Raw genomic sequence first — 11,928 nt, 5'->3', positions numbered from 1 at the left:
GCTGAAGGTCTAGAAATATTGGGTCTAACAGGGGAAAGCTCAGGAAGATAGCCACCTTCAAATATCTAAAATGCTCTCACAGAATGGGGATAGAATTGGTACTCAATAAATGCTTACTGAAGGCACAGACAGAAAAAGAGGTCAGTCTAGCTTTGTGTACTACCATTTAGCTGAAGTAAGACTACTCAGTGAGCCACAGGAAACAAATTCAGGTCAAATGCAAGACCTTTCTACTTAATGAAAAAGAAAAGAAAATAAACTTTTTTTTTTGAGTTGGAGTCACTCTGTCACTCAGACTGGAGTGCAGTGGCCGCTCCCAGCCACTGCAGCCTCGAACTGCTGGGCTCTGGTAATCCTTCCACCTCAGCCTTCCAAGTAGCTGGAACTATAGGCACGTGCTACCACACCCGGCTAATTTTTTAAAAATTTACTGTAGAGATGAGGTCTCATCAAGTTGCCCATGTGGGTCTCGAACCCGCGGGTTCAGGCAATCCACTCACCTCGGCCTCCCAAAACACTGGGATTACAGGGCTGAACCACCAAGCCCGGTCCTAAAATAAACTTTTAAGGTATATTGAAAGAAGCATCCCAAATGTCCATCAATGGACAAATGGATAAACACATCGGGGCATTTCTATTCAATGGAATATCATTTGGCCATAACAAAGAATGAAGTACTAATGCATGCTACTACGTGGATGAACCTCAAAAACAGTATTTTAGGTGAAAGAAGTTAGGCACAAAAGTTCACATGCTGTATGATTCCACTTAGATAACACAATCAAAACAGGCAAATCCATAGAGACAGAAAGCAGGGGCTAGAAGGGAGGAGGAATATGGAGTAACTGATTAATGAGGTTTTCTTTTGGAGTGATGAACATATTCTAGAACAGACAGAGGTAACGGTCACACAACATTGTGAATATACTAAATGCCATTGCACTATTTACTTTAAAATGATTAATTTTATGTTATGTGAATTTAACTTCAATTTTTAAAAGGTTGAAAAAAAGTTGAAAAAGAAGGCTAGCACCCACTTCATGGTAAGAGATGCTATACACAGAATTTAGTAATCTCTTTGCATCAGACAAGCATGTCAAAATCAAAAAGGAGAACTCTAAACTATCATAGTTCTGAGGTTTTCTTCCTGCATAGCTCATGCTTAATGCCTTAAGAGAACACAATTATCTCCACATTTTCTTCAGAAACAAAACAATGACCCAGGTAGCTTGACAACACTTTCACTGTCCCTAATCTAACTCATCAAATCAACAATTTGTTCAGTCACAGCCATTTTGAAATGGTAAAATATGATAACTATATGCTCATTAATTCTTCTCTCCCTTGAAGGACAGAAGTCTTGTGTGGTAAATATGCTCTGTTATAAAAGATTTTTTCTTTTGTTTTGTTTTAAACAATTTAAGGGGTGAGGATAATGTGAGAAACCCTAGGAGAATCCCAAAGTAGGACTAGAATTAACTACACTGCTTTCCTTAAGTGACCATCAAGAAATTTAGTCAAATAACTGTATAAAGGGGCCCACTGTAAAACTGTGCCTCAGGGGTTATGCAATTTCACAGATTATTTCTACCATGGCCCACAGATTCACATATAAACATTTTTTCAGCTCTACATCAAGAATGGAAACGTGAATGACAAAAAGTTTAACTTGGTCTGAAGTCTTAGTTCTATAAAAGAAATAAATTACTAAAAAAAAAATAACACTTCATTTTTGGTGAATTAGATAATATAGAATCCCCCGGGGTGGGGGTGGGGGGGATTCCATACACACCCATACACATTTGGCCACATTAAAAAGCCAAAACTTGCTGGGCTCGGTGGCTCAGCCTGTAATCCTGCACTTTTGGGAGGCTGAGGTGAGTGGATTGCCTGTGCCCGCGGGTTCGAGACCTGCCTGGGCAGCGAGACCTCATCTCTACAATAAATCAAAAAATCAGCCAGGCGTGGTAGTGCATGCCTGTAATTCCAGCTACTGGGAAGGCTGAGGGGAAAGGATCGCCGAAGCCCAGCAGGTTGAGGCTGCAGTGGCTGGAAGCGGCCACTGCACTCCAGTCTGGGCGACAGAGTGAGACTCCAACTCAAAAAAAAAGCCAAAACTATGTCCTTAAAATAAAGATATTAAAATATTTATTGCTTAAGTTGGGCAAGTCCTGTCTCCATCACCAGTGTAAAAAGAGTTCTATATTTACTTAATAACTTAAATACACATCAAAATTTTCATTCCTGTATCTAAATGTACTTCCTATATAGCAGAAAATATTCAAAGAATATTTCAATAAGCAGCAACTTGTATATTGTTAAATTCCATGAGCTGAAAAAAAAGTCTTACTGATACATGTATATTTTTAAAGTATCTGGTAAGAGAGGAAAGACATGCCTAAAACCTTGATAACAAAACTATCCTATCTTTCTTCTCATAACTTTGGCAACACGAGCCAGAAGAAGAGCCAGCTTTCACACTACAAGTCAATTCTGGAAAGTACCCAAGTTGACTGCAACCTAGGACTAAATGAGAGTAGATTTATTATGTGAGGATGACACTGGCATATTAAAAGCCTAGTGTTTTACCATCAAACTTGAACAACGTATTTTAAGTCCCCACTAGTCGTATTAGAAATGTCTGGAGTTAGCTGGGCTCAATGGCTTAGTCTGTAATCCCGGGCCTTTGGGAGGCTGATGTGAGTGGATTGCCTGAGCCCGTGGGTTCAAGACCCACCTGGGCAGCGAGACCTCATCTCTACAATAAATCAAAAAAAAATCAGCCGGGCGTGGTAGTGCATGCCTATTATTCTGGCTACTTGGAAGACTGAGGCGGAAGGATCGCGGAAGCCCAGCAGGTCAAGGCTGCGGTAGCCGGAAGCGGCCACTGCACTCCAGTCTAGGCGACAGAGTGAGACTCCAACTCAAAAAAAAAAAAAAAAAAGAAATGTCTGGAGCTTTGTCCAAAAAGACATTTACAAATGTCTATTTTTGCCCAGAGATATAAATATAATTTAATCTATGTAACATCAAAGTAGTTTTATAAGTAAATGTTCTGTTCACTAATATGTCTCCAGCACTTAGTTTAAGATACAGGTGTTTAATAAATAATTACTAAATGAAGGTAATATATGATTGAGACATAGCAACTAAAAATTTAAGAACTAGATGAGTATAATTCTGCAAATAGATACTTTGGGGGAAACCTATCATAATTACAATGATTCTGTCCATTGAATAACTGTTTTTGGAACTTCTCTAGAACTATCTCTGGAAAGATGCATATTCTTCCTTATAGAAAAGCCCAGGAACTTCACACATAGAAATAAGAAATTCCCCACTCAACACTAGCAACTCAAAATGGAATGCAGAAGAGTTGAGGCCCACTGTCAGGGTCCTCATGAGGAATGGCTAATTCCAGAGGGTCATGTCCTGAGCAGTACTGTGACCAGAGGAGTTAATCTATGAAAGCCCCTCCTTGAGAAGATCGCCTTGGTAAACACCTGTTTAAAATTCCACAGTTTTGAGAAGGACAAGGATATGAATTTAAAAAAAACCCAAATCACTTTGAAATGTCTGTGATGAGTCATTCACTAAAAAAGGATAATAAATATAAAGGGTAACCTGATATATTAAATGACTACCGACTACATCATGAAAGTCTTATCAGAAGCTTAATGAGCTAATAGCTATATGCTTTCTTTTTACCTTCTCTCTCCAAGAAAAGACTCATAAAACTGGCTAACTTTCTAAGAAGTAATTCAATTTTCACTGAGCTTGACTTGATGAGTTAGATATTTTAAAAGGCAGCATCAGTTTATGAAGCAAGGTGATTCTCCTAGAGCCTACAACTGGATTGATGAGTCACACTAAAGACATACACTTTTGTTTCTTTTCCACACCTGCTTATGTAAGTCTTGAGACAAGAGTGACGTAAAAAGAATTCACTATGACAGCTAATTCTCACATGTTCCACGTTTTAAAAAAATCTATATCACATGTTGCTAATTATCAAAGGTATACAAAGAAAAGGCAAGGGACATTTTATGTTTATGCTTATCAAATTAGTTAGAAAACTGGTATGCTCATAAAATAATGGTATACAGTATAAGCTGGGATAACCCATTATATGGCAATATGAATCATGACTATATTATATTTAAATATTTTGATATATATTATTAATAAGGATTTATCCTAAAGAAGTATTCCAAATAAAGAAAAAAGTCATTTAAGCAGAAAAAGATTCAACATAAATTTTCCAGTAAAAAGATATTGAAAAGTAGTCTAAAATGCCCAATGAGAGGCATGGCTAAATTTGTTTTCAAAATTGTGGTACTGAAAATGAAGTAGTAAATGTTTGACCAAAAAAAAAAAAAAAAAAGATACAAAAACCTATTTTCCTTGTGACTGCAACCATGTAAAAAATACATATGGATATGAAAAGAACAAGAGAATACACAATGATGGTAGCTATTCGCAGTTCCTGACTACTTGCCAAATTTTTGAAATGCTGATTTTGAAGGTGTAATGTGCTTTGATTGCACCTGTGAATAGCCACTGTATAGCCTGGGCAACAAAGCAAGATCTTATCTCTGAAAATAAAAAAAAAATTCCTAGCCGGCTTGGTGGCTCAGCCTGTAATCCCGTGCCTTGGGAGGCTGAGGTGAGTGGATTGCCTGAGCCCGCGGGTTCGAGACCCACTTGGGCAACTTGGTGAGACCTCATCTCTACAATAAATTAAAAAATTAGCCGGGTGTGGTAGCGTGTGCCTATAGTTCCAGCTACTTGGAAGGCTGAGGCGGAAGGATCGCTGGAGCCTAGCAGGTCTAGGCTGCGGTGGCCGGGAGTGGCCACTGCACTCCAGTGTGGGCGACAGAGTGAGACTCCAACTCAAAAAACAAACAAACATACATAAAAAACAAACAAACAAACAAACAAAAATTCCTAAAACTAGCCTGTGTGTCAACTCTCTAAAGTGAAAAGATTTGGAGTCAAAACTTGGTTTTAGAATCCTGCCTGTGTTAAAAAACAAGCAAATACAGTAAGTCTCCTACATACGAACCTCCCAGTTGCAAACTTTCAAAAATGCAAATGTGTTTATATGTCCAATCATGTAAATTAGTTCACATGTCCGGCATACATTGCCACATGTTTGCAAATTATTATACTATAAGATCAAAAATGTTTTCTTTATTTTTGGTATTTGTCTTTTATGTATTATGTATATGAAAAGTATTATAAACCTATTACAGTACAGTACTATATAGCTGATTGTGTTAGTTGGATACCTAGGCTATCTTTGTTGGACTTGCAAACAAATTGAACTTATGAAGATGCTTGTGAAATGGAACTTGTTTGTATGTAGGGGACTTACTGTAAATAAAAGGTTCCTGGCTGGTTGCTGTGGCTCATGTCTATAATTCCAGTACTTTGGGATACTGAGGTGGGAGGACTACATGAGCCCAGGAATTTGAGACCAGTCTAGGCAACATAGTGAAATCTTATCTATATAAAAAGCAAAAAAATTAACCAAGTGTGGTGGCGTGTGCCTGTTGACCCAGCCACTCGGGAGGATGAGCTGGAAGGACTGCCTGAGCCCAAGAAGTGGAGGCAGCGGTAAGCCATCATTGTGCCATTGCACTCCAGTCTGGGTGACAGAGTAAGACCTTGCCTTAAAAAAAAGAAAAAAAAAAAAGGAAAAAAATGGTCGCCATGTCTCATTTTCTTCTCACCAAAAAACCCTTACAAATCCTCAGGCTAGTTAAAACTTGGAAAGGAAGATCTACAAAACAAACTTGTTTAACGTTGGCTAGCTCAATGTTTGCTAGGTGTACTTGATCATAAAACTCTCTTTGCTCAAAAGACCTGCAAACGTTCTTCTCACTACAGTTTGGGAAATGCTGCTTGGGTTGATGATGCTCAAAGGTAGCAACAGATGGAAGGCAACTTAATCACCAGGGAGCTGTTTCCAGACTCTAGCCCCCTAGTTAGGAGTCACTAATGATATTTTGCCTTATTTCTCAGGTGTATGTATTAAGGTAGGAAAAAAGTTTGAGAACTACAGATCTATACAGTTATTTATACACAAATTAATTCCATGAAGAGGGAAAAAAGTCAAAATAAAACCTTTGGGGTACAGAATTGGGACGTCTTCTGTCTCTTATAAAAGGAATTCTGATCAAGTTCAAAAACAATGGCAGTTTTTGAGAAGGAACAGCATCTCTTCTTCCTCTAATTACAAAGTGGCCACAAAAGAAATCTGAGTAACCCATATGAGAACTAGTCAGTTTCCCTTTTAGATATAAATGTAGTATTGCTCATGACACATGAAAAAAGAAAGCATATTTTTTTGAAGTCTAAATACTTTTTTAAAAGAGCAGTATATCTATATGGTAGTAGGGTGTCTCCACGGGGCAAATACTCAGTATCCACTTATCAGAACCAAATAGCCCTCCACCCCCTTCTACATGGTCCATAGCATTATGAAACTGTTACCTCTGGTCTAAGTGTAGCTTTCATGCAGGCTGGGCAAAGAGGCCCACTTCGGGAGAACTGAAGGGGAAGGTGCCGAGTTCGATTGCGACAGGTTGGCTCCTCACATACCAACCAGCCCTGGAGAAAAAAAGAGAAAACTTCAGTTTTATCATAACCTTTGACAAATATAAATAATAAACTCTTTTGTTATGAAGACAGACTCATTTTATTCAACCCTTCTTAGAGATTCTGATATAGCTCTAGTAACTTAGAAGTTAGGAAATACATGACTTTTTTTGTTGCTGTTGTTTTTTAAAAGATCACATGAAATGTTAGTCATGTTCTTAAAACACCCTCCACCACTCACATGCATCCAAACCTCCCAAGATAAACTTCTATTACATGCAGAATGTACACCGATGTGTTTTAGTTCATTAGCAAAGATCATTACCAAAGTAGAGAGTGTACCACATAGAAATGTATGCCCTTCCCAATGGCTGAGTGAGTAACTGTTGTTTAGTTACTTAATTGCTGTGCTCAGTTTCCTTCTCTGTAAAATGGCTGTAACAGTACTTACCATAGAGGGTGGCTGAAATGATATAATACATTTAAAGTACTTGGAACTATACTTGGCATAAAAGAAACACTTAATACATGTGAACAATTATTTCACTTAAAACTAAAACAGATTCTCTTATACATGCTTTCTGGAAGCATAAAACTGGCTGTAATGTTTTCAAGGACAACGTCAACTGGCCACTATTCTCCAGAGGGTTGAAATCACTTTTTCCCACTTCTCTGTCCTTTAGAACTCTTCTCATTTTCCTTCTTCAGTTACTTTCCCTTGCTGTTCTTGTTTGAGTCTTCTCATAGTAATATGATAATAGTATGCCTATTACCTTAAATCAGCATTATGTTTATAAGAAAACATCTGTTAAACAAGGAAGACAAGACTTAACAAATGCAGTAGAGCAAAGCTTAGGTGTTCACACTAAGACACCCAGGGCCTGTGGACTTTGGCGCTACAGTATTGCTAGAGACATTAAGAATAAGGCAAACTTTAGCATGAGGTCCCAGGGTATAAAGGCAAACAAGATATGCTCCCTTGACTCAGGTGTTCCTACTTAAAAAGCTGCAAGTACAGACCTGACTATCTGTAAATCCTGGAGCATTTGGAGAGACAGCAACTTATGGACTGGTCTTGAAGAGAGAGTAGAACTTTGGAAGGTAGAGAAGGCGAGAAAGACAACTTAGGCAGAAAAAAATAGCATATGCCAAAGAATGAAGGCCAAAAAGAGCTATGCTGTGATATCATTAAGAAAGGAATCAGCAACACGCATAACCCCACTTCTTACTTCTAGATTGAGCAACCTGTTGGTCTTTTGCCCCTAGGTAAGAGCAGTATATACACGAGTATTGCTTCATTAAGTTAGGTACTTTAGTCTGCCACTTTGTGATGTTTCCATGTGGTATTAATCCAAATCAGAGGGATGCCCTCACTCACTGCCATGCAGCTTGACCTTATTCCTCAGAATAGGCTCTTTTGGGAAGTAGCTATGACAAAACTCAAAGGAAAGCACCGAGAATCAGTTCTTCTAACTTCATTTAAGGTTATCACAGACCAGGAAGACATACTATGGAATTTTGGGCTAAAAAAAGTTATGCTACCTTTAAATTTAGAATGTAACAAGCCAGGCTCGGTGGCACAGCCTGTAATCCTGCACTTTGGGAGGCTGAGGTGAGTGGATTGCCTGAGCCCGCGGGTTCGAGACCCACCTGGGCAATTTGGCGAGACCTCATCTCTACAATAAATCAAAAAACTAGCCGGACATGGTAGCGCACGCCTGTAGTTCCAGCTACTTGGAAGGCTGAGGTAGAAGGATTGCTGGAGCCCAGCAGGCGAGGCTGCCGGGAGCGGCCACTGCACTCCAGTCTGGGCGACAGAGTGAGACTCCAACTCAAAAAAAAAAAAAAAAAAGAATGTAACATTCACCTACTCAATGACATTCATAGTAAGCTTAATCCCTACCTTCATTCAACAAGATAAACTACTTTAAAATTTAATTTGAACTTGTCAGGTAGAGGGTCTCAATGAAACTTTTAATATATGCCCAGAATTACACGAAATATTATGGGGATTTGGCAAAGGGGCCCCAGTCCCAGAGCTTTAGAAAATCTAGTAGGAAAGTAAGGTCTGAGGCTTTACATGCTTTGGAATGTGTAGTTAGTTAACATTGTTAACCATAGTTATAATTCATCCCATTCTAAACAAAATTTTAAAAAAGCAGAGAGATAACTATATTCAGAGATGAGAAATTATTAAGTACCAGAATACAACTAGAATGTTAAAATTATTTTTTATATATATATTTTTTGAGTCAGGGTCTCACTGTCACCCAGGCCGGAGTACAATTGCACACTCACGAAAATTGTAGCCTTGACCTGCTGGGCTCAGGTGATCCTTCTGCCTCAGCCTTCCAAGTAGCTGGAACCATAGGTATACGCCACCATGCCTGGCTAATTTTTGGTTTATTGTAGAGATGAGGTCTCACCAGGTAGCTCAGGCTGGTCTCAAACCCCTGAGCTCAGGCAATCCTCTCATCTCTGCCTCCCAAAGTGCTGGGATTACAGGTATGAACCACCACACCCAGCACTATTAGTTTTTTTCTGAGACACTCTGTTGCCCAGGTTGGAGTGCAGTGGCATGATCATAGGTCACTATAACCTCAAATTCCTGAGCTCAAGCAATCCTCCTGCCTCAGTCTCCCAGGTAGCTGGGACTACAGGCACACACCACCATACCAGACTCATTTTTTTAAAATTTTTCTGTAGAGACAGGGTCTCACCATGTTGCCCAGGCTGGTCTTGAACTCCTGGCCTGAAACAGTCCTCCCATATCAGCCTTCCAAAATGCTAGGATGACAGGAGTGAGCTACTGTGCCCAGCCCTTAATTTTTATAATATAATGTTCAAAACCTAGAGTTATTTTCAGATGTTTTTGAAACTTGATTGTCAATTTACTACAACTTCGTGACTCACTGGGGGAGCTGCCAACCAGGGAGATGCTAAGTTGTCATCTCACTTGTTTTTAAAGCAAACACCTAACTCTATCTCTGACAGAGTTACTAACTAAATGTCCTTTCAAATCATATATAAAACAGATAATATAATTTGTCTAGACTTCCTACCAGTTATAATTAACATTAAAGAGGTCTTTTTTTCTTTGTCACCTCTCTATTCAGTTCTTATTTAGGTTTGTTTGTACTTACTATCTGTTAATCTCTCTTTACAAATGACAACAATAACTAGTGCTATTATGCATGGAAATTAAACATGCTGCTAACTGTGTGAAGGGAACCGGGACTAAAAAAAATATTAGAAGCCTGTAACTCTTTATGCCTCTTGTTTTATTTTGATAATTAAGCTTTTGTTCACAGTGTATTTTAAACAAAACTATTCTATGTAGGAAATAGACCCTAATCATATTCAATATATGCTTTGCTTCAATTCAATTTTGTCAAGTACATTTTGTTTAACTCTTTGTTCCTCCAACAAATGTTAACTGACTATGCTAAATCTAACTTCCAAGGAACATTTGTATTGTTAAAAATAAATATGCCATGTATTTGAAAATATTTCATAAAAATTAGGCAAATTTTACATTATAAGATCTCAAGTGAATTTTGCCTCTCAAGGGTGATAAAAACAAAGCAAATAAAAATACTAATGTATAAATTCGCTTTGCATTATCACTCACAAAGACAAAACTAATCTTATTTTCATTTCCCATTTTGAAAAATAATGCAAAGCTCGTACAGTCCAAGGCTACAATGACAAGTCAATAGAATAATACATTTTTAATAAAAAAATGTAGTTCTTTGGAAGTTCAACCTATAAAAATATTTAGATTTTAATAAAAGCTTCTAGAACCACTTAAAGATGTCTGTCATTCAAATATGTCATTTTGTTATGTCAGGCCACACGTAAATTGTCATAACCAACAGGTATAAGGTCATTACGCTTTTCAGTTGCCTAGCTTAGCCACATTTACAAGTAGAGAGTTCAAAAGAGGTGAAGACAGTCTGTCCAAGAGCAAAACAAATCTTTCCCCAAACATGCCAAACTCTATCACCTGTTGCTTTAATCTCAGCATCACTAATTCCCTAAAATCATTGTGTATGAAATTGTGTCAAATGCTGATTGGTTCTGATTGCTAAATTATATTTCTGAGGCCTTAACTAAAATGATTTCTGCCTGCACATGCTAAAAAGGGATCGATTTCCACTTGTAACTGAGGCGTTCCTGGTAGTTGCACCTTAAATACAAACTGTTATTCATTTGTGTACATGTGTATTTTTAGAAGGATACACATGCACAGATCCTCCAGATCCTGAAACATGGAGCACAGGAGGCCCTCGAAAATATTTTCTGAATAAATGGAGAAATGAAAGCAATAAAATAAAAAGGAAGAGGAGCAAGTTTATAAAAAATAATAAGGAAAGGGTCTAAAATTCACAGGAGGAAAAAAATTCACTGTAGTTTGCATACTCTTGAGTCAAATATATGGTGGGTCTTTCTCCTCCCACTCCCAGTCACCAAGCCTGTTCACTGGTCTTTCCTTTATAGTCCCATTACCACCAACCCCACCTAAGATCAGACTTCAGAGTAGTCCTACCGTAGTAGCCTCCTCCCTGATTTTCCTGACTTCATTCTCCCACATCCAATACAGAGTTGTCAGTGTAGTCTCCCAGGGCTCTTCACTCCCATCCCCCAATCGTATACCTATCATAGACAACTAAGAACAAATTCATTGGTCTGGATTTCAAACCTTTATAACCCCATCCTGCCTCCCATCCACCCCTTTCCTATCTTTCTCTTACACAAACTCTTTGTCCCCTCAGATTGGTTTTTCTCACTGTACTCATCCCATTTTGCCCGTCATTCATCAGGCTGGAGAACCTCTGCCTAAAATGACCATTCCTTTAGCATCAGGGATTTCTCCCTACATCCCACCGGACACTGAGCACACACTGCACTGTCCCCTAGTCACCTTATCTTACCTATCTAACTGGCTGATCAGTCCCCTGGGGAACAATATGCTTTGGATTTGGTAGTGTCCTTCCCAGTCTCTAGCACAAAGATTCACATTCAATGAAGAATACACACTTGAGGTTATAAAAGACTACACTTGTGTGGGGTTTCTTCCCTCCCATTTGTTAATGGATAATTTTGCATAAGTCATCCAACCTTTCTCTGAGTCTCAGTTTCCTCATCTATAAAACAAGAGGTAATACTATTTACCCCATTAAGGTTGTTCAGAGGATCAAATAAGAAACCTCATAAAAATGCTGAGTAAATTTAATAAATATGTTATTAGCCTACATATGCTTCTGGTATTGGGGAACACTAGTGCTGAGCTAAAGCTGACAATGCAGTATTAAAAATTTTGAC

The 11,928-nt window shown here is 38.4% G+C and overlaps 1 protein-coding gene across 1 annotated transcript in view; it reads right to left on the bottom strand.

Annotated features, from left to right (window-relative positions):
- Positions 1-6,483: 6,483 nt before the first annotated feature.
- The window catches only part of LOC103258588 (DNA polymerase alpha catalytic subunit-like), a gene marked incomplete at its 5' end in the record, with an annotated part of 77,703 nt that continues 72,258 nt past the window's right edge, over positions 6,484-11,928 (bottom strand). Inside the window, one exon of the mRNA XM_008056253.1 lies at positions 6,484-6,615. Within this exon, the coding sequence (XP_008054444.1) occupies positions 6,484-6,615 (132 nt within the window). The remainder of the gene's footprint in view (positions 6,616-11,928) is intronic.

This window comes from Carlito syrichta, unplaced genomic scaffold, assembly GCF_000164805.1.
Source record: "Carlito syrichta isolate Samal-C Ts95f unplaced genomic scaffold, Tarsius_syrichta-2.0.1 Scaffold302299, whole genome shotgun sequence".
NCBI classification, from domain to species: Eukaryota; Metazoa; Chordata; class Mammalia; order Primates; family Tarsiidae; genus Carlito; species Carlito syrichta.
Note: the sequence above shows the minus strand (reverse complement) of the source record. Positions and strands in the feature narration are given on the sequence as shown.